This window comes from Solanum dulcamara, chromosome 1 (genome assembly GCF_947179165.1).
Source record: "Solanum dulcamara chromosome 1, daSolDulc1.2, whole genome shotgun sequence".
NCBI lineage: Eukaryota > Viridiplantae > Streptophyta > Magnoliopsida > Solanales > Solanaceae > Solanum > Solanum dulcamara.
Genome location: NC_077237.1, coordinates 2,963,168 through 2,986,749, shown reverse-complemented (window position 1 = coordinate 2,986,749; position 23,582 = coordinate 2,963,168). Strand labels below are relative to the sequence as shown.

Genomic DNA, 23,582 nt, shown 5'->3' with positions numbered 1-23,582 from the left:
GAATTGTATGTATTGCATTGATGGGTAAGTTAGTGTAAACAGAGAATTTATATAACAGTGCCATTCTTCAAGGTGCAGCTCTTAACTCAGTTGATAGTTGATTTCATACACTGAAAATACTTCCCCTTTATGATTCTGAAGGTGCTTCTAATAGTCAGTTTGGCATTGACTGTGTAATCTAGCAAGAACTAATAGAATACCACGCATATATTAGTAGCTTTGAAACAATCAAAGTTGCCTATGGACAAATTTATTTGGCATCGAAAACGTGATAGTTAATACAATATGGAAGAAGTATTAGTAACTTCGGAACAAGCGAAGTTAACAGCACATCCAACCGAACAAGAAAAGATGCCTATGGAGATATTTATCTTTCTATACCTTAATATAGACTAAGCAAGCTAAGAAGATCTTCGTAAAAGTCTGCAATAGCTGTAGCAGTTTCCCTCTGAGTTTCGAATGAGAAAATGGATCTAAATCTCATTGTTCAAAGTTATGTCTCCTTTGGTCGCCGTGTCAAATGAGATATGTGAAACTACTTTCGCTCCTCTTCCTTTGGCCATGTAAAGGCCTATGTGATGCATCAATTCCTACACAGCAAATATAGCAAATGATAAGGTAAAATTGTCAATAGACAATCGATATTTATTCCCGTAAAAAAGAAGAGTATCTACAGCTCAAGTTTTTGGTGGCTAATAGCCTAATACACTTGAAAGGGAAATAACTTATTGCAGTTCGTCTTAGGAAATAATTACATTAAAAAGAAGTCTTAAAATAACCTTGTGTTGAGAAAGTGTAGTGATAATAGTGACATGAAAAATATTATGCAGAGCATTTCAGCAAAACACTCATAGACAAACACAAATCCAAATATGTAGTCTCCTTTTCTGATATGAAGAATATCCGTATCATCGATCAAATAAAACATATTTGTCCTTTGCTGGATATGTTGTTCACTAATTTTTTGAGTATTATGCTTTACTTGAGCCAAGGGTCTAACAGAAACAACCTCTTTACCTGAACAAGGTAGGGGTAAGGGCTACGTACACACCATCCTTCCCAGACCCCACTTGTGGGACTACACTGGGTATGTTATTGCTGTTGTTGTAATTTCTTTGAGTATTACAAGAACACTAAAAGCATCAAGTGACACTGTGATATACATAATATCATTCCGCAATGCATGTGAATACTTATCAGCTCACCTGTGGATGAGGTAAAGCTCCTTTTATATTTCTGGCAATCTGGACTGGAAGATCAAAAGTAGCACAGCCAGGGGAATATACAATCACATCTTTCAGGGGGGAGAGAAATCCACGGTTCCGTGCAGATAAGGCAGAACACACAAAATCAAGCACGCAGATGTCCGTGCATATCCCTACAACCAATATCTAAACCAACATATTCATACAACATGAGCGGTCAGTCAATGTTTGTTATGAGATCAAATCCGAGATAGAATGGAATGGAAACAAATTTTGATCAATTCATGAGATATGGTGATACGTACAGTTTTAATCTCATTAGCTTTCACCCAATTTACAAAGACATTAGATCCATCTTTCTCAATCGATCCGAGGAACCCATCAATACAATCCTTGCAGCGCACCGTCACATTTGGTTCATTTTCCAACCACTGCAGAGCTGCAAATGATGATAAAAGACCACATTGACAAAACTCACTTTTAACCTGAAATGACAAAACACGAAGGATAGACTAACCAGGAACCAACTCAGATTCATCTGTTCCAGTGATACAATGAGGAGGATGAGGTGGCTCAGGCACATCAGGATGATGAGAATCACGAAGAACATAAATAGGCCATTTCTTCTCACAGAACATTTTTGCAAGTTTAACTGACTCATCAGCCATTTCGGAAATTTGTCTATCAGGTGCCACCGGAGCCTATAGCAAAGCAAATCGCACAAAATCACAATCTAATTAAAAATGAACAATATGAGGAATAATGATCATATGAATTGCTTATTGGTAATAATAGCTTCATCTCTAACCAAAAGTTCCTAACTTCACATGAATTTCGCTCAACGTACATTTACATTGGTAAATACTCTATGCCTAATATCTAGAAGTAACAAGAATATACTTTCCAAAAGAAAAAGAAGAATCTAAAACCTCCATTAACAAATAATTGAAGAATGGCTACAAAGGCCTTAAAGTATAACTCCTCGAACATCCGATTTAAATTTCCATTTCTTGCTACAAAGGCCTTAAAGTATATTTTGCTTCTTACAAATGAACACATTACACAGACACACTCATCTCAGAAACCTTGTATGTATATATGTGTACCATAAGTCAAATTATACCATTTTTAGTCCCATTTGGTCATCTATAATTGTCATTTTTTTTCGGAAAATTGTTTGGACGTAGAATTATTACAATTCAAGTTAAATTTCGAAAAACTCCAAAAAATCGTTTTCTTCAAAAACAATTCTTATTTGTATTCATGTCCAAACACGACTTCCAATTTCCAAATACCATTTTTAAACTTGAAAAAAGATACTGCTATTCTTTTCAACTTATAAGAAACAGGCTACTATTCTTTTCCAAATTTCAAATATTTTTATGTCCAAACGCCTTCTTGAATAAATTTCAAAGTATTTCCTCCCCTTTTTTTGGTTGAGCAGGAAAAGTATGAATTTTGACTATCCGCAGATAGAGTTAAACGGTACTTGTTGTGGTGAGAGGTACATAGAAATAGTTGAGATGCCTGCAAATTGAGTAGAAGAAATAGTATAATAATTTGGAATAAGTAAATTTGTTTTACAATCAAATCTCCCCAAATAGATCGATCCAAACAGAACACGACGGATGCAATATACAGATTCGTCAAAATTCGTTTTTTATTCTTTTTTTTTTTGTGTGCTGTCTATTTCCTATAAATCCAGAAAAGTATATACATCAATATGGAAGCTTTAGAAACTAGATTAGATGATTGTGATTATAAATTTACCAAATTGCCAGCTCCGACGGTGCAGAAACCATTAACGATGTCGACGAGTACGAGACCGGTGTTAACGTCGCCGGAGAGAAGCAGCGGTTCATCTTCTTCCACCGGAATTTCACTCTTCAGAAAGTCAATCGCCGCCTCTTGCGCCACCGTTCCCATCACTGATATTTTATTTTATTTTTGCTTAATTGTCTTCTCCTTCTCTTATATTGATCGATGGATGTTCTCAGTCAAAGTCGCAACAAAAAGCTATTAGTTATAAAGTTTATAGAGTAATATTACACCTCAAACTCGTTTTGATTTCAACTTATAAAATAAATTATTTACGATAAATATTTTTTAAATTAATAAATTACGGAGACAAGATAATTGTCAGTTAGGTATGCTTGTAAACAACACTACACACGTTGCTTCAAAGTCAAAGTCATTTTCTTTCGACTTTTTTTGTCCATTGAAGTTTAACTTGCCTACTACGTAGTATTTGTAAAGATTGCCATTAGAAAAAAGGCAATGAAAAAGAGAGAATGACAAAATGCCCCTTGTAGCGCCGACTCTTTCCCGCACTATGCATGAATACAAAATGCTCGTTGGACGAACCTTTTACCTTGTATATATTTTCTTTATCTTTTGCATAGGGTTACTGAATTTAGTTTAAATATGAAGCAGCAGCATTGAACTAATAAAAAGGAAAAAATTATGAAGCGATTCACTATGGGAATAGGCCCGTAAGCACACTGGAGTGTGGATGATCTTCAACCTCAGCTATGCCAGAGTCGTCATCTCCATGGGAAGCATAAACAAACAGGATATATAGAACATCAACCTGTCTATTTATAAGTTCAGATAGAATACCAAAACTCGAATTGCAATCAAAAGACTCATGTGAAAAGGAAGCTAAGCTGAGGAATAAACTGCACAAGAAAAATATGCTTATTTCCCTTTGCTAGCATCGGGTGGTAGTTGTAGACCCATAAGTCCAAGCAAGTTAGAAGCAGGTCCTGGAAGTCCATCTTGCGAAGAAAAGGAATCGAGGAAATTCTTTACAAGATTGAAATCCACATCTATCGGAGTGAACTCCTCTTCCATGCTTTCTGCAGCAGTAGATGTTCCCTGATACATATATTTGTTCAATGAGTGACCTTAGCAACATAGCCGTAAATAGAAATGCAATGAACGATAACAATTTCCATGTTTTCTGTCTTCCGTCTATAATTTATAGAATAGCGGGGTCTATCCGAGCAACAAGCCACATGACTTTACAAGAACCCATTCTCTACCACATAAAACACTTGTCAACGCTAAATGATTTGGGGCAACTGGATCAACCCGTAAATTTAGTATAGCAGGAATATTGCTACCAGCTGAAACCTGATCACCAGGAAAGATCAGTAAACATATAAGATTTTATTGGAAGTGTAGACTAACCTCATCTTTCTTGGCGGAATCTCCATTTGCACGGACAAAGGTATTACTTAGCGTGGTGCCTTTCAGTTCTTCATTCAGAATGTCCGAATATGAATGCATGAAAGGATCAGCAATATCACTCTCATCAAATGGATCAGCAATATCACTCTCATCTTCAGATTCATCTGCATGGTGCAATAGATGTCAGTTTTTCTTCTTACTCAGCATTCTTTTAAGGGAGGGGGGGGGGGGCATGTACAAGATGATTTTTTTCCTTTTGATGTGTAAACATGTTATAATTTTGACCATAAATCCCCAACCCCACCCACCCAATAAAAAAAATAGTATTTCTAGCAGGAATTGGGACTGTTAAATAGGTGAAGGGGAAGTTCAAAAGATGAACGCACAATTCACCAATTCTATGTTACTTCCTACAGGAAGGAGGGAGAGATACTACCTGCTTAACTTCCCTATATAAAAGTGAGATTTATCAATAGTGGACAGATGAAAATTGGACGGTGAAGCTGTCGTGGAGGGGCAACTGACCATTCTTACTATCACTTCACCTCCTCACCAAAAGAGGAAAATGATCTGGCACCCCACTACCTTATCCCAACCAAGTCCAACCTACGGGAAGCAAGTCTCCCATCCCCCACCCTGTCCCACAAAGAAAAAGATTAACCCACCCACCCCACCCCACCCCCAAAAAAATGGAACAAAAGCAACCAAATAATGGTCGGAAAATTGAAAGATAAACCAAAAGCTGTGAGATATCCATCAAGACTAGGAATTTTCGTTGGCACAGGCCCACCGATTGTACAAATAAGCGACAAATTCTAATCTGCATGTAAAGTTAATACCTAACATTTTACTTGCTACCAAAAAGATCGACTTAAAGAAATAAAGAATATCTCACTCACCGAACTCCATATCCGATGATGACCCTTCTTCTATATCAACATCACTGCCAGTGTCTTCATTGCCCTGACACCTCACAAACGATTCCATATCTTTCATAAAGCGATCCACATCAAAGTCCACTTCCTTTACATTCCTATAGGAGACAGGATAGGCCAAAATAAGGTACTGGCGGAGAGACACATGGTTTTTTTGTTTTTTTGGGGGGTGGGTGGGTGGGTGGGGGATTAATGATAAAAAGGAGAACATGCATCCATCCTACAGTTTCACTGATTGCACCCCTTTTCGAAGGTGCTGCTAAAAAAGAACATAGATATGATTGGGTTTACCAAACTAGCCCTCCTTTGACTTTATATCTATGTTTTTTGGTTGACAAGGGAACCCGTATCCGCTACCCTTCGGGTGCACACAAGGTAAACCCCGCTTCAATGTAATAGCCCACAAACCACACTGAAATGGTAAATTGCACTAGGCAAGCCCCGTGTGACGAACTCGGCCAAGAAAGCGTGCAGGGGGTTTCAAAACCTGTGACCTCCCATTTGGGAGATCACTTGCTCAACCAACTCGGCCACCCACATGGGTGACTTCATATCTCAAGGAGCTTAATATTCAATGACCAAATTGATGACCAAATCTCTTGCTTCATAACTATCTGATCTAATTTTACCCTTGCACACCAGAATACGTACAAAAACAATCACTGTACTTATCAAGTAAAATCAAAATAGCACAAATCCAAACTATAACTATAAGATGCTACAATGCAACTTCTCGTCAGTAAAAATAAAATAAAAGAAACCAAGCATATGCCACGCCACGTGTTGAATGAGAGAAATTAAGGACAAAAACCTGTCTTCTGGAACCTCTGCACCTTCATAACTGGCCACTTTGGTAACAAATGCTTGCATAGACTTCGATATATCTTTTAGATCAAAATTATCAGAAAAATTGCTGGGTCCATCCTGCTCTTTTGATTTCTGTTTCCTTTTTGAATTGTAAAGTTCCATCTCCTTTTGCCTCTCTTGAAGAGCGGTATTTAGCTCATCCTCCCCACCGTAAAGCCATGAATCATCATCAGATGGTGGTAGCTCTTGATCCTTAAAGTCATCAGCAGACTCAGGAAGGGCAAGGATCTCATCTATTCTTCGCACTGGAGCACTTAGCGTAGCACTGCTTTTTCATTATTGGTTAGCAGCAGGTTAAGGAGTACTTATGACACACAAGGGTGTCTCAGACAAGAATCATAAAAACAGTAATATCAGCATTTTAAACAAGAAGAGGAGAAAATGGTAAATCAAGCAGAGAGAAAAAAAGTACCATTTTAGTAAACAATATGGCTATGTCACTTACATAGAATTTTGAAGCTTTCATTTCAGTAAGGCAAGAAGTAAATATTCAAAGAATAACAACTTCTCTAGGAGATTCAGATCTTTACAAAATCTAGTTCCAGTTTTTTCTTTTTCTTTTTTGATAAAATAAGGTAAAAGGTTTACAAAATACAGTATCATGTATATACACAAATTCTGCTATGTAGGCTTCAAATTTTTTCCTTTGACATCTAGGACACATAACTAAGTAAACAACAATTTGAAATCATTATTGAAAATCCATGGATGGACGGTCATAAGATGTCGTATCACCAAGAAAGAAGCATAAATCAAGAAATATAGCTACAAAGATACACCTAGGAGACTTTCCAGCCTAGGACTCGTGAAGCTGCAAATGGCACCAGAAAAATCCTGATAATGCAATGCCCACATTTTACCCGACATACAGAAATTATCCTGATACTATGAACACTAAGAAATAGTTTACCCAATCTACAGATATTATCAGTGATGTTCTAATGATGTCACCAACATTATTGTTTGTTACTTAGCAATAGTATCATTGAAACAAGCCAGTGCATACACCCTCCCGCCGGGCAGGGAAGTAATTAGACATATATACACCAAATTCCATATATCTAATCCCATTGTACCAAATTCTAATCTTTTGTCAATATGCATCTTCAAGAATTTTACCAAAAAAAACAAACTTTTGTACAAACTAACACAGTAGATACCTTTCTCTCGCATGCAGTGAACTATTCTTGTAATACTCCTCAGCATTCTGCATCAATCTTTTATACTCCTTCGATCCTTGCAACAGCCCATCAAAGTACCCACTCCGTTCTAGACTCTGCCTAAACGCATCCCAAGTACTCCCTTTTCCCTCCATGCCCTGCCTCTTTTTCAACTGATAAATCATCTCAATTCCACAAGCAAGCTTCATTCCCAGCTCAGCTTCCATATAAGCACCCACATCACTCCTAGGTGGCAAAGCAGGATAACATTTCGGCGCCTGAAATGTTTGCTGCACCAACTGTGCATACATTGCCCTAGACATCCTAACCACCACTTGAACCAGCTCCTCCCCACTACCCCCATCCCCCAAAAACGTCTCCATCTTTGCTGCGAACTTCATTGTATCAATATCCCTATCGTAAAACCCTTCAACAGCAAGTGAAATCAAACAAGGCTCATGCTTTAGCACCTTTGCTACTGACACAGGAACCCTAACCCTAACTTTATGCACATTCTTCTCAGCTCTATTCGGATACTCCTTCAACCTATTCTCTAACTGACGCTGCACACCCTCGGGTGCTCTAGTACTAATCCCATTCCTTAACAAATTTAACGCCTCATGGAGTGATGGGGTTGTGGGTATTACCGAATTAGGGATAATATGAAGAAACCCACCTCGGATGAAAACCCGATTCGTCGCTGTATCCGGGTTAACCCAACGAGGGAGATGAAAAGCAGTTTCGATCAACAAGAACTCGCCGTCACTATCCCAAACACGAATTGACACATTAGGGAAGTGTTTTGAGGTTATAAAAAGGAGGAAAACTACGAACCATTCGTCTTCGAGGTTGTCGCCGTAACGGAGTTTGCCGGAGAGATGGGGTGGGGTGGGGGAAACGGAGAGGGTGAGTGTGAAAGGTTCGTGTTGCCATATGTAATTGTAAGTGAAAGGAGAGAGAGTTTGGAGGATTTGGAGGTGAAGGGATTGGAGTTGAGAAGTTATGGTGGTGGGAGGGGAAGTGGGGTTTAAGGAAAAGTCTGGGTATATGGAGAAGAATACGGTGTCTTCTGCTGGACGGGAGTTTTTCTGGGAGAAGATGTTGGCGGAAGTGGCGGCGTAAGGGTGTTGATCCTCCATGGTTGGATGTTGGGTCGCCGGAAAGTTGATCGCCGGTGACGGTGAGGTTCTGGAACTTCGAAGAACAAGTAATAAGAGTGAAAGCTCGAGAAATCGGGAAATTTCCGTCCCGCCTAATATTGGTTTTGTTAGTTATTTGGGTCGGGCAGAAAATGGGCTGGATAATAAATCAAGGCCCATTTCAGCTTGTGTATTGTGTTCACATTATTTTATGGAAAAATTACTTGATTGAGTGTTTTTTAAAAATTAATTACTGATTTTAGTAATATTTTTTATTTATTATCATTTATAGTAATACATAGCAATACTATGATAAATCTACATTTATATTAAAAGTGAATTATGCATACAATATAAATGTATTATAAGGAAAATTACGTGATTGAGTGCTTTTTAAAAATTAATTATCGATTTTAGCAATATTTTTTATTTATTACCATTTATAGCAATACTATGATAAATCTACACTTGTATTAAAAGTGAATTATGCATACAATATAAATGTATTATAAGTGTTTTAAAATATATATTATGTTTGCGTAGTAAGAAACTAACATAATGTATTATAAGTCTATTAAAGTATGTGATAAATGTATTATCCATTTATAAAACTTGAATTGTATATGTTTTATAAATAGTTCTCTGCAATATGTATTAAAACTGTATTATAAATGTATTATAAGTGTTCAGTGATTTTTTTTTATTGCTATAGATGGTAAATATTTTTTTAATATTGTATATTTATGTAAGTTTTCCGTGTTTTAAAATATATATTATGTTTGTGTAGTAAGAAACTAACATAATATATTATAATTTTATTAAAGTATGTGATAAATGTATTATCCATCTATAAAACTTGTATTATATATGTTTTATAAATAGTTCTCTGCAATATGTATTAAAACTGTATTATAAATGTATTATAAGTGTTCAGTGAATTTTTTTTATTGCTATAGATGGTAAATATTTTTTTAATATTGTATATTTATGTAAGTTTTCCTTATTTTATCGTTGTTTTCGGCTCCCTCCAGGTAGAGTTTGCCCTGTTACCTTATTACTTGTTATATTTTCTCGAATGTCTCCATCTTTTTTGTATCTGAATTTGTTGCACTAGAGTCGAGGGTATTTTGAAAATAATCTATCTACCTCCACGAGATAGTGGTAAGTTTTGCGTATATTTTACCTTCCACAAACTTTACTTGTGGAATTTCATTGAATATGATATTGTTATTGTTGTTTCAAATCTCTGCTTAGCAAAATTCATAAATATTTCACAAAGCAGTTTATTTTGATATTGTCATTTAATTCGTCTCTACTTTTAACATGTGAGTAAAGTTCATGTATTTCTATTGAAATTTAGTAATTTTGGCTTGAACTTTAGTCATAACCAATATGTGCATAAAATTTGGACAAAAATAATTAAAGTCAAACAAAAATAAATGAAATTCAATCACATCTAAGTGAAATAGTCTTACATTTTTTTTGAATTCTCTTGAAAGAATTTCTGCATACACTACTGTATACAAGAGTTTCGTGAATTTTTTTTTTTCTCCCTCTTTAAAAACATCATCGCTATCTTAAAGTAGGAGTAAGGTCTGCGTACACTCTATTCTTTCAAAAATTTACTTCCAAAAATTTACTTTGTAAAATTACACTAAATATGTTATTGTTGTTGTTGTTTGGAAATACATCAGTACGTGGCGAACAATAATTTGGTGAATGTTAAAAAGAACATTAATTTGATAATCAAGGAACATATCAATTGTTAATTAGATCAAAATTGTTATATTATTAAATATAACACAGATCATTCTTATATGATATAAACTAAAATCAAACGTATTGTGAGTTCTCAAATTGGAAAAATAATGTCACTGAATAGAGAGAATTGAATTCACGCCTATTATTTTAGTAATAAATATTATAATTTTCTACAAACTCAAACTTTTTCCCAAATGACCTCCCATTCTTCTTCACAATAACGCCTCTTCATTTGATCTTTGTTGTCAAAACACCTCCAATTATGAACATCATCTTCATCTTGATAATCACAAATAACATAGTCATAAAACATCACTCCACTACTAATTATGGCTATCACATAAATAGGAAGACCAGCCAGAAATCCAAAAAGTGGATAAAATTGATAAACAAACCCAAAAATAATGGAAGAAAACAAGAACCATATAGCAAATCCCAACAAATTCTTCTCCAATGCCTTATTTTTCTTTGGTAAAAGGCTATGATATATAGACGATAAGTAGTTGGCCGAAAAGTAACTGAAATATACGAATAAGATGAAAGCTAAGAATGAGTATTGACCGTTAGAATACGCTCGATATATTATACCAATAAAATTGAATATGATCAAGAAGGTTTGAACACAAAGTAATGTGAATGGAGTAAAGGTTGTTATTGGAGGATGAGGGTTTTTTCTTCTTTTACTATTTCCATAGCAATGATGATTGCTGTTGATTGTTGTACTCATGAAGTTTGAAAATGAAATATGAATAGAGAAAAGAGTCCAAAAAGACTTTAATTTGTAATTTATGTGTGTTTTGTGGAGTGTGTGTGTGTTATTTTGTATATAACTATATAGAGAGAGAGGTAATAAAGAATAAATGAACAATTTTTTTGTGTCAAATCACTTGAAAAAGACTTTGGGGATTTTTCTTTGAACTTTCTTGGAAGATGTCTCATTTATTATAGTTGAAGTTGTGTTTGTTGCTTCTTGGTGGGTTCATGGAAATGAGCTACTGCTTTTTCATGAGGGTAATATGGTAAATAAATATATACATGAATAGTGTAAAATATATTTTTTATTTGTTATAAAAAAATATTTTTCTTTTTACTTCTTTAGATTACAGGGCTAGTGTTTGTCAAGAAAATTACTTATAATTATCTTTTCATAATTTAAAGGTATATACTTGTTTTATATTAGGGAAAAAACTCAAATATGTCATCGAACTTTGAGAAGAGGTTCATTTATGTCATCCGTTAAAAGTTTGGCTCATCTATATCATTGTCGTTTGAGAAAAAACTCATGGTTTTACAAAACCACCTAAACAACTTTTAATACTTTTCTATTAGAGTTTTTAAATCAAATGTACTTTTTTTGCTTCTTCTTCTCCAAAAACACATGAAGAACACCAAAAATTCAAATTTTCAACTTCTTCAATTTTTTTACGGAATCACCTCAAATTTCAAGAGTAGCGTCCCTCCGAGCTAGATATCAAAATCAATATCTTTTAAGCTCGAATTCAACCTAACCCAACAAGACACACTTAAATTTTTTTCAAAGTTTTAAAATTTTAACCTCTTTTAATGGTAGAATTTTCTCTACAACTTCAAATCACTTGAAATTTTGAACATAGAGATAGTGAACTTTAAAATAATGTTTTTTGGGTCTACTTTTAAAATTTCAAGTAATTTGGAATTGTGGTGAAAATTCCACCATTAAAGGAGGTTAAAATTTTGAAATTTTGAAAAATTTTAAGTGTATCTTTTGGATTAGGTTGAATTCAAACTTAAAAGATATTGAGTTTTGATATCTAGCTCGGAGAGATGCTACTATTGAAATTTGAGGTGATTTCGTGAAAAATTGAAAAAATTAAAAATTTAAATTTTTGGTGTTCTTCATGTGTTCTTGGAGAAGAAGAAGCAAAAAAATACGTTTGATTCAAAACTCCAATAGAAAAGTGTAAAAGTTATTTAGGTGGTTTTGCAAAATCGAAGTTAAAAAATAATGTCATACAAGAGCCTTTTCTCAAACGACAATGACATAGATGAGCCAAACTTTTAACGGCTGACATAAATGAGCCTTTTCTCAAAGTTTGATAACATATTTGAGCCTTTTGCCATTATATTATTAGTGTATAAAACTTTTACTTATAAAAAAAATAGCACCTGATCAAGCAAAACGTAGAAAATCATCCAAGTCTGTCTATCAAATGTATTTATATTCTATATATTGATAGTAATTGGTAGACTTTTTACATTACTGGTGAATTTTTTTACATATTATAACATGTTACTTACTGTTTATTCTAAGTTAGTAAATAATACTATTAAATGAATTGTTATAGGGTCAAAATCATTTTTCAGTCGAACTTTGATTTAAAAATCAAGCTCCCCTCCCAATTTTCAATAATAATCATTTTTTCTCCTTTATTTTATGAAATATCTATTTTGCCCTTAATTTTCTATCTTCCATCACCTATTTATACAAATAAAAATAATAGGTAATATAATAGCTTTTAAAAAATAAAACAAAAGTATTAATAAAAATAAAGGTATATCCTATAAAAAAAATTAGAAGATTATCTATTTGTATTGTAAGTAATTTTTTAATTTAAAAAATACTTCATTATTGACAAACAAAAACCGTTTATCTATTCAGACATTTAAGAATAAGAGAGAATTGAAACATGCATTTATCTACATATACATATTAAATGCATGTAATATTAAAATAATAATCATAAATTTTAATTACAAACTGATAAAAAAATTGTTCTACTTATAATTTTAATGTGCTTAAATAAAAATCTATAAATACTTAGATTAAGAAAGATAAAAATATTCACTTTTTACTCTACTCATTTATTTCATTATAGAACGTCAATAATTTATATATTCAATTAGGATTTTCTTACTTTAGTGTTTTTGAATAGAAAAAATAATTTTTATTTTTAATAAAAAGTTTGTTACCTAGAATAAAAAATAAAAAAAATTACGATTTCAAAGAAGTAGAAAAAAAAGACAAAGGTTGATAATACAAAAAGTAAAATAGATATTTTGAAAAATTAAATAGAATAAAGGGCGGAAAATGATTATTGTTGAAAGTTGATTTTTAAATCAAACTTGGGGGATGATTTTGACCCAATTTTATATGCTATAACCTTTTATTAACCAAATTATATAAAACAATTCTGCATTATCAATATATAGATGAGTTAATGTAGTACCAAATAAGTATAAAATTGATAACGTCAAAAAGAAAGGGCATAAATTAATAATCCCTCCGTTCCGTATTAAGTAAATTTTTGAGAAATTTTTCGTTGTTTAAAATAATTGAATTGTTCAAAGTTCAAGATAGATATTTGAAACTTTTTTCATATTTGCCCTTTCATTTATTGAAGTTTTATATTTTTTAGGAGATAAATCACACTACTTGCAAAGTTATATTTATGATTTTATAAAAGACAATAATGGAAAGTATAATTCAAATTATGTTTTTAAATATTTTTCTTAATATATGTGTATTGACTCACAAATTTACTTAATATGAAATGGAGGGAGTATTATATTTGAAACTCTAGACCAAAAGCAGATGTTTTGTCAATTCGTTTTTCTTATAAAATTCAATCCTCTTTTTCTCCTTTTGTTTTGTTTCTTCACCCTTTTTCTAATCTATTGATTTCATTGAATGGGAAGTCGACTATATAAAATATGCCACGTTATCAGGATCACATTTTATGGGAGTGTAATGTAAATAGTCTACTCTTATTATAGAAGCATTATTGGAAGCTTTCATGACTCGAACTCACAAGAGCGAATCGTTATGTGGTCGACAAATTATTTTCTTTATGCGGGCATCCTATCAAATCAGATCATATATTTTTGAACATGTATTCACTTACCGGCGCTCGAAGGATTATCGGCGATTCCTTCATGTGGAGAGGAGGAAAAAATAAGTATATCTATTGCTGACCCCAAGACGCCTTTTGTTGATGTTCACACTTGATTCATCGCCTGCACTTATTATATATTCACTCTCCGAAATTGAAGTAGAAATTGAAATCTTCCAGTCGTATGTATTCAGTCTCACATTGTGCATGACTAGCCAATCTACCATCCGCACAGACATAACTTTAATAATGTTGAATCATTTCTAGTATTCCTTATAGTATATGAGTTGTATATTATAACATTTTCAAATTTAAGTTATAACAATTATGTATATACCACACTATCTTTGCTTTAAGGTTTTGGCTTAAGATAAATCAAATTCTTGTATGTTACAAATTACATCATATTTATATCTATTTTTGTCACTAAATCTTTTTTGTTTTCTCTAATAAGTCCACATGGAACCGTTCAGAACTTAGACAATATATTATCCCTACTCTGTTTACGTTAAATTATATTAATTTATCATGGTAAGTCAATCAATTAAAGTGATAATGTATAATAATTAATTTAATATATTCAAAGTGCATGTTGTTGCTCTACTTTGCCTCTCAACACGCCCTTCTTTATCAGTGAGTGACTATGCCAAAATTTGAAGTTTATGAATTTTGAATTTGTCATTAAATTAATTAACTCATTCTAGTTATTGATTTCACAATTAAATATTTATATATAATTAGTAAATTTCCTAATGTAACTATAGAGTCAAAATATAAAGTTTTGGATTCAACAAATTGGTACCTAATATTATAGCTCCGTCCCTGCTTCCTGCTTTGAGAAGTTCAAATTAACTTTGTTATTGTTGTTGTCATTGCTCTCTTAAAAAAACAATTTGTTTAATTTCAATTTTAGCTTAATTAACTCATTTGATTTTTAGTTAATATATAATTATTGGATTTGAAGAACTTTAACTTGGATTCATTTACAACTTTACATATAATTGTCTTTCTCATATTAATTTTGGAAATTTTAACACATAATATTGAGATTGGTACTTTGTATACATACAAACATGATTTATTGTTTTCTATTAACTCAAACGATTAGGTAAGACTGTATACAATATATATATATCCTTATGTCTCGGTTCTTTCTCGAATTTCATACATAATGGAAGCTTAGTGCATTGCGGTACCTCAGTAACTCAAACTTTTTCCCAAATGATCTCCCATTTTTCTTCACAATAGCTCCTCTTCATTTGATCATTGCTATTACCAAAATACCTCCAATTATGACCATTATCTTCATCTTGACAATCACAAATAACATAGTCATAAAACATAACTACACTGCTAATTATGACTATCACATAAATAGGAAGACCAGCCAAAAATCCAAAAAGTGGATAAAACTGACAAACAAACCCAAAAATAATGGAAGAAAACAAGAACCATAGAGCAAATCCCAACAAATTCTTCTCAAATGACTTATTTTTCGATGGAAGGCTTCGATATATAAACGATAAGCAAGATGCCAAGTAAGCACTGAAGTATACGAATAAGATGAAAGCTAAGAACGAATATTGACGGTTAGAATATGCTCGATATATTATACCAATAAAATTGAAAATGATCAATAAGGTGTGAATAACAAAGTAATGTGAATAGTGTAGATTTTGTCATGTGAGTAGTTGGAGTTCTTTCTTCTTTTACTACTAGTTTGTGTATACATGAGTGTGTGTTAGTATCTTTGCATATATAGGAGGTGTGGTAAAGAATATAAAGTGACAAAAATGTCATATCAATTATTAAAGATTAGGACTTTTTGTCAATTGAATTATGATGTAGTTCCTATAACCTTCTTGGAAACTGCTCAACACACTTTGTGGAAATTGCTTGTTGCTTTCTTGGTTGGCTCCTGGAAATAGTGTATTACTGTAGTAAATATTATCTATTCTTGTTGTAGGGGTATGGTTCACATATTATCTATTTTTGAAATTTATTATGTATGTTGTTGTTGAATATCGAAAGTAAAAGTTTCTTTTAGTAATATCAACTTATTTTAATCAGTTGTATAGTAAATTATTTGGTTTACTTTTAAGTTATTAATTTCACATGGTATGGTATGAACAGTTACATATAATTATCATATATGGCCTGATATTATAATATATTTTTATAATATTGTTCTCGTATACAATTAAATTCAAATACTGATTTTGCGAGAAATTCATTAGCATGAAGTTTACAATATTTAACATAGAGGGTAAAATATTGACACCCTTCAAAAATATTTAATAAAGATTCACTCAACTAATAAAGGTGAAAATTATTTTAGTCTATCAATTTGCTTTAACTTTGAACAATTGAAGTAATATTTGGTGGTGTTATACTGGAAAAAATGGTTATTATTGAATGAATTTAAGTCATGCGCAATGTAGGAGATTCTTATAATATCAAATTACATTTTACGAGACATAACTTTTAGAAGATTTTACGGTAAATAAATTCAGACGATTTGATAGTGTAAAAATATGAAATTTTTGACAAGTCAATTTTTTTACTGTTTGATACGGATTGGACGATCTAAATTATACAAGAAATAATCATCAATTGATTCTCTTAAAACTCATTTGATTGGGGAATAAATTATTTTAAAATTATTATTTTACATATATAAAATAAAAACAACACTATTAATCTCAAAATAAATAATTCTGAAATAAATTATCCCGCAATTCTATTTCCGCTTATCCTCATGCCAAAGGAGCCCTTACACCTATTCCTAATTCTCGTTTTTTAATCACAAGTTCCCAACACTACTCCAAATTTTCCCCAAGGAAAAAAATGTGCTACGGCGGTCAACGATTACCGGCAAAAGACGAGTTAACCGACCCGGCCCGACGGACCCGAACTTTACCGGCGGCGAACGGGAATGCCGTGGTAGTTGAAAACCTCCGGGACAGGTTAGCTGAGACGGAGGCGCGGCTGGAGCGAGCTAGGGCTCGGGAAGCGGAGCTGAGCCGGCAACTGGAGGAGATGAAGAGGTACGTCAGCGTTATGGAAATTCTCGAATGTTACCTCAAGCGCCGATACAGAGAACAGCAAGTTAGAACCCTAACAGTGGTAAATTCGAAGTAAAGAAGGCTAAATTTCTCTTTTGATATAGATGATTTATGTGGTTAAGGGATTCTTACGGTTTCATGCTTTATGTAATCATGTGTGTTGTAATTGTATATTCTTCAGTGTGATATAGAATAGTTAATCAATTGAACTTGGAATACTCTTCAATTTTACTGTTCTATGTGTTTGGATTGGTGTTAATGTGAATTATAAACTTGGAATTGTGGAGCTAAGAATAGTAATTTATCGCAAGGGAAGTTCCTCGAGGAGCTGAATGGAAATTGGTTGTGCAAGGCTTGCTGTTAAAAGTTGTTTTTTCTTCTTCTTTTTGTTAGAAAGCTATTTTAGCAGCAATGGTTTAGGTATATATCATCTGCACACTCAAACCAACTCTATGAGAGAGATTATTCTCACCATCAGGAAGATCGATATGAGAAAATGGTAGCACATGCTGAAAGACATGAAAACTTCAACTATAAACTAGTTGGAGTCGATGTATAGCTTCCACTCTAATTGGAGCCATTTCATGTCATAATGTTTTAGTGTTAACAGAAAAAAGGTACTAGAATACTGAATTTGCTGCGTAAATTTTTAATTTGTAATTTTATGTTTTTTGGTAGAGTATTATGGTTTTGAGGCTTTCCATGAATAATGTTTAGATGAATCAAATAGTACAAGTAGACGTTTCTGTGTGCATTAGATGTGTGATCTGCCATAAGGTTTTCACTCTGCAGCCGTTAAGAGAGTTGTATTCTGTAAGAAACAAGAAATTTGGGGTTTCTTGACATATGCTGTATTGTAGTACCTATGTTGCCCTGTGCTCATTGTCAGAAATTGCATATAAGTTAAGCAGAAGCTGAACCCTAGATGCTTATTATGGTGTAGAATAGGATATCTGAGTAGTTGTTTAGTTCTTTCTCTTTGTACCTTTAATTCTGAACAAGGAAATTTCTAAGGGGAAAGTGAATGCATGTAGTAGGCATTTTTCAGTCAGAGCCATTGCAAGCTTGACATGCCTTAACTTCAGCAATTTCTTATATGTGATAGAAACTTCTGTCCATGTATAGGATTAGTTATCTAGTGATATTATGGTCCAAATAGATACTGATTGGCTTATATGTTAATGTTGAAGTTTTAAAAAGTTTTGTATGTATGGAGAAGGATCTGTATGGTGGTGATTTGAAAGGTAAAAGGCAAATGCTTTTTGAGTCTATATTTTCTTTCTTTTGATTGTAAAGGACTCCATAGCGATATGAAGATTGATTACAATTGGCTTGAAAATTGAGAAAAAATTATAGAAGTTTAGAAGTAATAGGTTGTTTCGTTTCTCTGTATTGCTTATTTAATAACTTCACAACAAAATTTTCTATGTTCCCCTAACATGTACACTTGTATGGCGCACTAAATATAGACCTTATTCTACGTTTCCAATTGCAAGTATCTCCTTTTCATTATGTACCAACACCTGAAACATAAGGCTATATACCTCATACTTGAAGGTTGTATGCCTCACCTCTTTTGTAGCTCTGCTTCTACCATACTGCCTCGGGCAATTGACTGTTGGATCTTAAGGAGTTTCCTTTTAGCACATGTAGGACATAGGTATGTTCCGCCTGTATGAAGGCTTGGGTACTTCAACTAAATATGAATGAGTAGAATTATCCTGAAGGTATAAAAAGCAAACTCTCATAGTTCAGAGCCTAGTTCCAACAACTTCTTCGTAAGTGAGGTGAGGTACTTCTTTTGGTTTGAATAGGGGGTCGCCCTTTTTTTGGTTGAAGTAGCCACGACTTTGGTCATAGTCAGTTTAAACCCATAAACCCAGTCCACTTGCAGCCATGTTGATCAAAATGACTAAGTTTAATGAGTTGACCAGTCACTCGCCCTTGTATTATAAGATTCTCTCAGCTTGTGGTCGATATTCCATTCCCCTTAGTCTTAGGTACTCATTCTATTTTGATTTGAATGGGCTGGGGCCGTTTATCTGTTACTATCATTGAATGGATAAAATGATTCATGCATCATGTCAAATATCGTTGGATATTGAAAATGTGCAGTTGAGTTCTCTAGGGAGTCATATTGGACACACGCTAAGAGATCTTATGATGATTTCCCTTCAAGATGTTTTGCAAGTTTTCTTACTTCCAAATTACAATTTTTCTGAAGTTCTAATGTGTGATTCACTAGTGGAAAAGTACATGTAACACATATTGTTCGATGGTAAATATTCTGCGATCAGTGATACAGTTGTGTTCTTCGATACGATGATATGTGTTCTTGAGAAGGCATGTGGTCTTTTCTGCTAGTGATTTATGATTTGACATAACTTCCCCACATATTTGTCAGTTCCATGTTGTATCATTTTTCTAGTAAGTGCGATGTTATTAGCTCTTGTTTGATTATAGTTGTTCTTTACCAGTGATTTTGGAAAATGGTTTCAGGATTTTGCTTCCATTCTGTATTTCTTTTTCTTACTGTTTTGGATATGCATTACTTGAGATGAGGTATATTGGAAACAACATTTCTATCTTCATAAGATAGGGATAAGGTTGCGTTCGCATCACTCTCCCTAAACCCAGCTTGTGGGATTTCTCTGGATATATTGTATTGCATACTCTTTCTTTTGTCCATAAAACTTGTTTTTTGCTCTAGCATCATTCGATACTTTTCCTTTTTAGTAATATTTGGTGTCCTAACCAACCTGTGCATACCTCTGCTAAGGGTTGGGCATAATATGGTTCAAATCGAAAAAATCGATCGAATTGAGCTTTTTTTTTAATTTCGGTTTAGTTTTTCGATTTGTTCGGTTTGGTTCGGTTTTAAATTCTAAAAATTCAGTTATTCAGTTCGGTTTTCGATTTTTAGCTATTTTAATTCGGTTAACCGAAAAATCAAAATTTATTTATATACTCTCCACAGAGGCCTGAATCCTGTTGCCTAAAGCCACAAGCTGTAACCTGTAGGAGGGTTGCGTTTGCACTGGATCTCTTTATATATATTCTCATTGCAATTCACTAGATCTATTTATATATATTTTGAACAAAATTTGTTTTTGCTTGTGTCTATTTTACTCTTTTCCTTGTGTGAATATTAGTTGTGCGTGTGTGTATTACATTTTTATCTTTGTGATTGAAACATACTAGCAGTGATATATTTTTCGAAAAATTCATATGAAGGAATGAAGGAGGTGAATTTGTTCAACTAATCTCACAAATCGAAAATTGAATCGAAATAAATCGAATCGAATTTACTTTAGTTTGGTTTGAATTAACATTTTCACTAACCAAATCAAAATTTACAAATCGAACCGAACCGACTAAACGCCTAGCCCTACCTCCACTGATCCACTAGACGGGCTGTCAAAGCCAACGAGCACAGGTTGCCCGGTAAATCTTGTTCACCATATTAGAGCCTGTTTGGATAGATTTATTTTAAGTACTTTTAAGTTAAAAAAAGCTTTTAAAGCTTTTTTATGGTGTTTGGATAATTGAAAAAAGTGCTTTTGAACATTCATTTCAAGGCAAAACGACTTAAAAGAAGCTGCAAGTGAAAAATTGATGTTTCCAACTTTAAAAAAACAGCTTAAAAAAAGTTTATCCAAACATGCTCAATAGGACTCTTTACCAATATCATAACCTCTCGATGGAAAATAAAACTTAGATCAGGTGAGTTGCACCAAGTGTTGTAGTTGGGATTTCAACCTTGATGCCTCAACCATTTAGCCATCCCATGGGGATTAAAACTCCTCCTTTCTTAGGTTACAGTTCTTATCAAATCATTGACAATTATTAGCATTCAGGTTAAGCTTCAAATTCTCATTGGACATTGTATATATGGGGGGTGTCAGAGGTTTTGTGAAATGACAAAGCATGGGCTGTTATTACCTTTAAAATAGAAAAATGTTGCACATGATCTTTCTTGTGTTCTGGAGTCTGAATCTCCTTTATGTGTACACACACACCCCTTTTAGAATTTAGTCTTTATTTCACAAAAGCACATCTTTACCATACTTTTGCACAAGGAGAAGTCCAAATTACTTATAGAGACCAAGTTGAATGTGTATTGCCACCTTGCTAGTTCCATAGTCTTGTTGATCCCTTTGTTAAAATTTAAACAGTACCAGAAGAATCAGAACAAAAATGAAGTGGATCCGATAGACCTTTGGGGAACAAGTAAAGCATATCAAATTAGGTATGAAAAGAAAATACAGTAATTAAGAAGTCATGCTAAAAATAAATAAGAGAACGGTAGAAACAACAAATAATATGGTAATCGAAGCAAAGAACACAACAAATAATAGTAGAATCGAAGAACAATAAAAAAAAAGGGCAGCCCGGTCCACTAAAGCTCCCGCTATGCGCAGGGTCCGGGGAAGGGCCCGACCACAAGGGTCTATTGTACGCAGCCTTACCTTGCATTTCTGCCAGAGGCTGCTTCCAGGCTTGAACCCGTGGCCTCCTGGTCACATGGCAGCAACTTTACCAATAACAATATTGATGAGGAAAATTAGACAACACTTAACTACCTACTAAACTTTTATTCTAATTCAAGTTTGTGAACCTTTTAACAGGCTCTAATATCATTAATTTAAAACTTATACTTTATGTTTATCAGATCTCTAGAAGGCAGTTTCTTGCATTGGAAAAGTATATAAGGATAACTTTCTAAATTATTTGTCGAGGAAAAAAGAGTAATATAGCTTTTTCTACCTCAAGGGATACTTAGAGCTTACGATTTTTGCAATAATTTTAAGGAAGAAGAACATAAATGAGGTAGCTTTTTCAATGGATTTTTTGCTTGGATTTGAAGGAAAACCATTCGAAATTGATCATATTTTGGTAATTAAAAATATTAGGCGATTTCTTTCTATATGTCCATACATTAGAGGATAGAATTACTTGGTACCTTTAAGATATCCATAAACTGACATGCATACCACGATTATAAAGACAAACAAAATAGAAGAAGACGAAGCTATGTGGAGTTCATATCATTAATGAACAACATATCCAGTGTAATTCCACATGTGAGATTTGCCATTTGGGGATGACAGAATGTACGCAGACATTATCCTTTTACCTTAGATAAATACCTCACTGAGATAGGAATATTGTTTCCGATAAACAAATTTATACTATGTCACTTGATTTTTAACAAAAGATTTTGAATTTAGACCTCAAAAATGAAATCGACACTACTATAAAGCCTTATAGATTATTTTAACTTGAATTCGAATTAATCAAATTCTAAAATAAATATCAAATAATAATAAAAAAAAGGAGCCCTAAGGAAAGACAAGATGAAGTCAAGAACTTTTGTTTGGCTACGCATCATCATCATCAACAACAACAACTCCAAAGTGGCAATCTTATCTTCTTTCTCAAGATTGTCAAAAAACATATAGATTATAACCATTAGGACCCAATTCTCAAACTTAAAAAGAAATCTGATTAGTTTAATTTCTTTTCAAGATGTAAAGTCCATAGTGGATCTTGATAGAATAGACATCACTTCCTTCCTTTTCAAGATGCTATGTGTATTAGAGTTCAATTAAATTTAGATTTGTGTCGAAAATTCTTATATTGTGAGTAAACTGTTCTCTAACAAAAATAACTTTATATCTAAAATTTGAATTTGAAATCTCTAATTAAAGATAACATAAATACTTATCACTTTACCTCAACTCAGGTGGGTAAACTTCACTTTCATTAGCTCTCTTACCCTTTTCCAATTAACACTCCATTAAGCTCTTTGAATTTTGTGCTTTCACTAATAATAACACTTTATTTCTTGTTACTTCATAATGACCTATTAATTTTAAGCCAACCAAATCATGACAATTAGCCTATGGTTTAAATACTTAGTGCTACTACTCTATAAAGTATTATTTTCTTTCAACCATTAATATTACACATTAAAAGCTCTTGTGTCCATTTCACTTCATGTTAGAAACAATTTGTATATACAAAGTTTGGTAGGTCTCAGTGAGTTGTCAATATCAATCACTAAATAGAAATTGAAATTAGAGAAAATCAAGATTAGGGAAATCACTTAAATCTCCTTTCTTCATGTAAATTTTGATTACCTTTTCTTGTCTTGAAAATGTAAGAATCATCTACCTGCTTTTATGTTTTTATATTCATTCCTAAATATGAAATACTTTTATTAAGAAGAACTTTATATTTAAATATGAAACTTTTTGTTTTTATAAATTTTAATATATTTCAATCACAAGGTACCTATTAAACACCTAATAAATTTTTTTAAAAATCTTATTCTTAATTATAATGTAATATATTTTTTACCTGATTCTTATAAACTAGTCAAACAA

At 33.0% G+C, this 23,582-nt stretch overlaps 3 protein-coding genes across 3 annotated transcripts; 1 reads left to right on the top strand and 2 right to left on the bottom strand.

Moving 5' to 3' along the window:
- Positions 1–179: 179 nt before the first annotated feature.
- Positions 180–3,252, bottom strand: LOC129897737 (nicotinamidase 1). Its single transcript, XM_055973053.1, has 5 exons — positions 2,976–3,252; positions 1,723–1,906; positions 1,511–1,644; positions 1,206–1,391; positions 180–590 (listed from the first exon to the last, which is right to left on the bottom strand). The coding sequence occupies exons 1-5, from the start codon at positions 3,129–3,131 to the stop codon at positions 474–476; spliced, it is 777 nt and encodes a 258-aa protein (XP_055829028.1). The 5' UTR covers positions 3,132–3,252; the 3' UTR covers positions 180–473.
- A 307-nt stretch (positions 3,253–3,559) lies between these two features.
- LOC129897721 (protein ecdysoneless homolog) lies at positions 3,560–8,659 on the bottom strand. Its single transcript, XM_055973052.1, has 5 exons — positions 7,360–8,659; positions 6,144–6,464; positions 5,297–5,430; positions 4,398–4,561; positions 3,560–4,082 (listed from the first exon to the last, which is right to left on the bottom strand). The coding sequence occupies exons 1-5, from the start codon at positions 8,496–8,498 to the stop codon at positions 3,903–3,905; spliced, it is 1,938 nt and encodes a 645-aa protein (XP_055829027.1). The 5' UTR covers positions 8,499–8,659; the 3' UTR covers positions 3,560–3,902.
- An 8,242-nt stretch (positions 8,660–16,901) lies between these two features.
- LOC129886025 (protein SKIP34) lies at positions 16,902–17,475 on the top strand. The gene has a single exon (XM_055960538.1). It carries the CDS (start codon positions 16,976–16,978, stop codon positions 17,267–17,269), a length of 294 nt encoding a protein of 97 aa, XP_055816513.1. The 5' UTR covers positions 16,902–16,975; the 3' UTR covers positions 17,270–17,475.
- Positions 17,476–23,582: the final 6,107 nt, after the last annotated feature.

Excerpts from the sequence above, each read along its gene's own strand:
- LOC129897721 (XM_055973052.1), bottom strand. The coding sequence starts at position 8,498 with ATGGAGGATCAACACCCTTACGCCGCCACTTCCGCCAACATCTTCTCC. Across the intron at positions 5,431-6,143 it reads GCAGAGGTTCCAGAAGACAG|GAATGTAAAGGAAGTGGACT; the intron begins GTTTTTGTCCTT and ends TGTCTCCTATAG. Across the intron at positions 4,083-4,397 it reads ATTCCGCCAAGAAAGATGAG|GGAACATCTACTGCTGCAGA; the intron begins GTTAGTCTACAC and ends TATATGTATCAG.
- LOC129897737 (XM_055973053.1), bottom strand. The coding sequence starts at position 3,131 with ATGGGAACGGTGGCGCAAGAGGCGGCGATTGACTTTCTGAAGAGTGAA. Across the intron at positions 1,392-1,510 it reads AAGCTAATGAGATTAAAACT|ATATTGGTTGTAGGGATATG; the intron begins GTACGTATCACC and ends ATGTTGGTTTAG. Across the intron at positions 591-1,205 it reads GAGCTTTACCTCATCCACAG|GAATTGATGCATCACATAGG; the intron begins GTGAGCTGATAA and ends TTTGCTGTGTAG.
- LOC129886025 (XM_055960538.1), top strand. The coding sequence starts at position 16,976 with ATGTGCTACGGCGGTCAACGATTACCGGCAAAAGACGAGTTAACCGAC.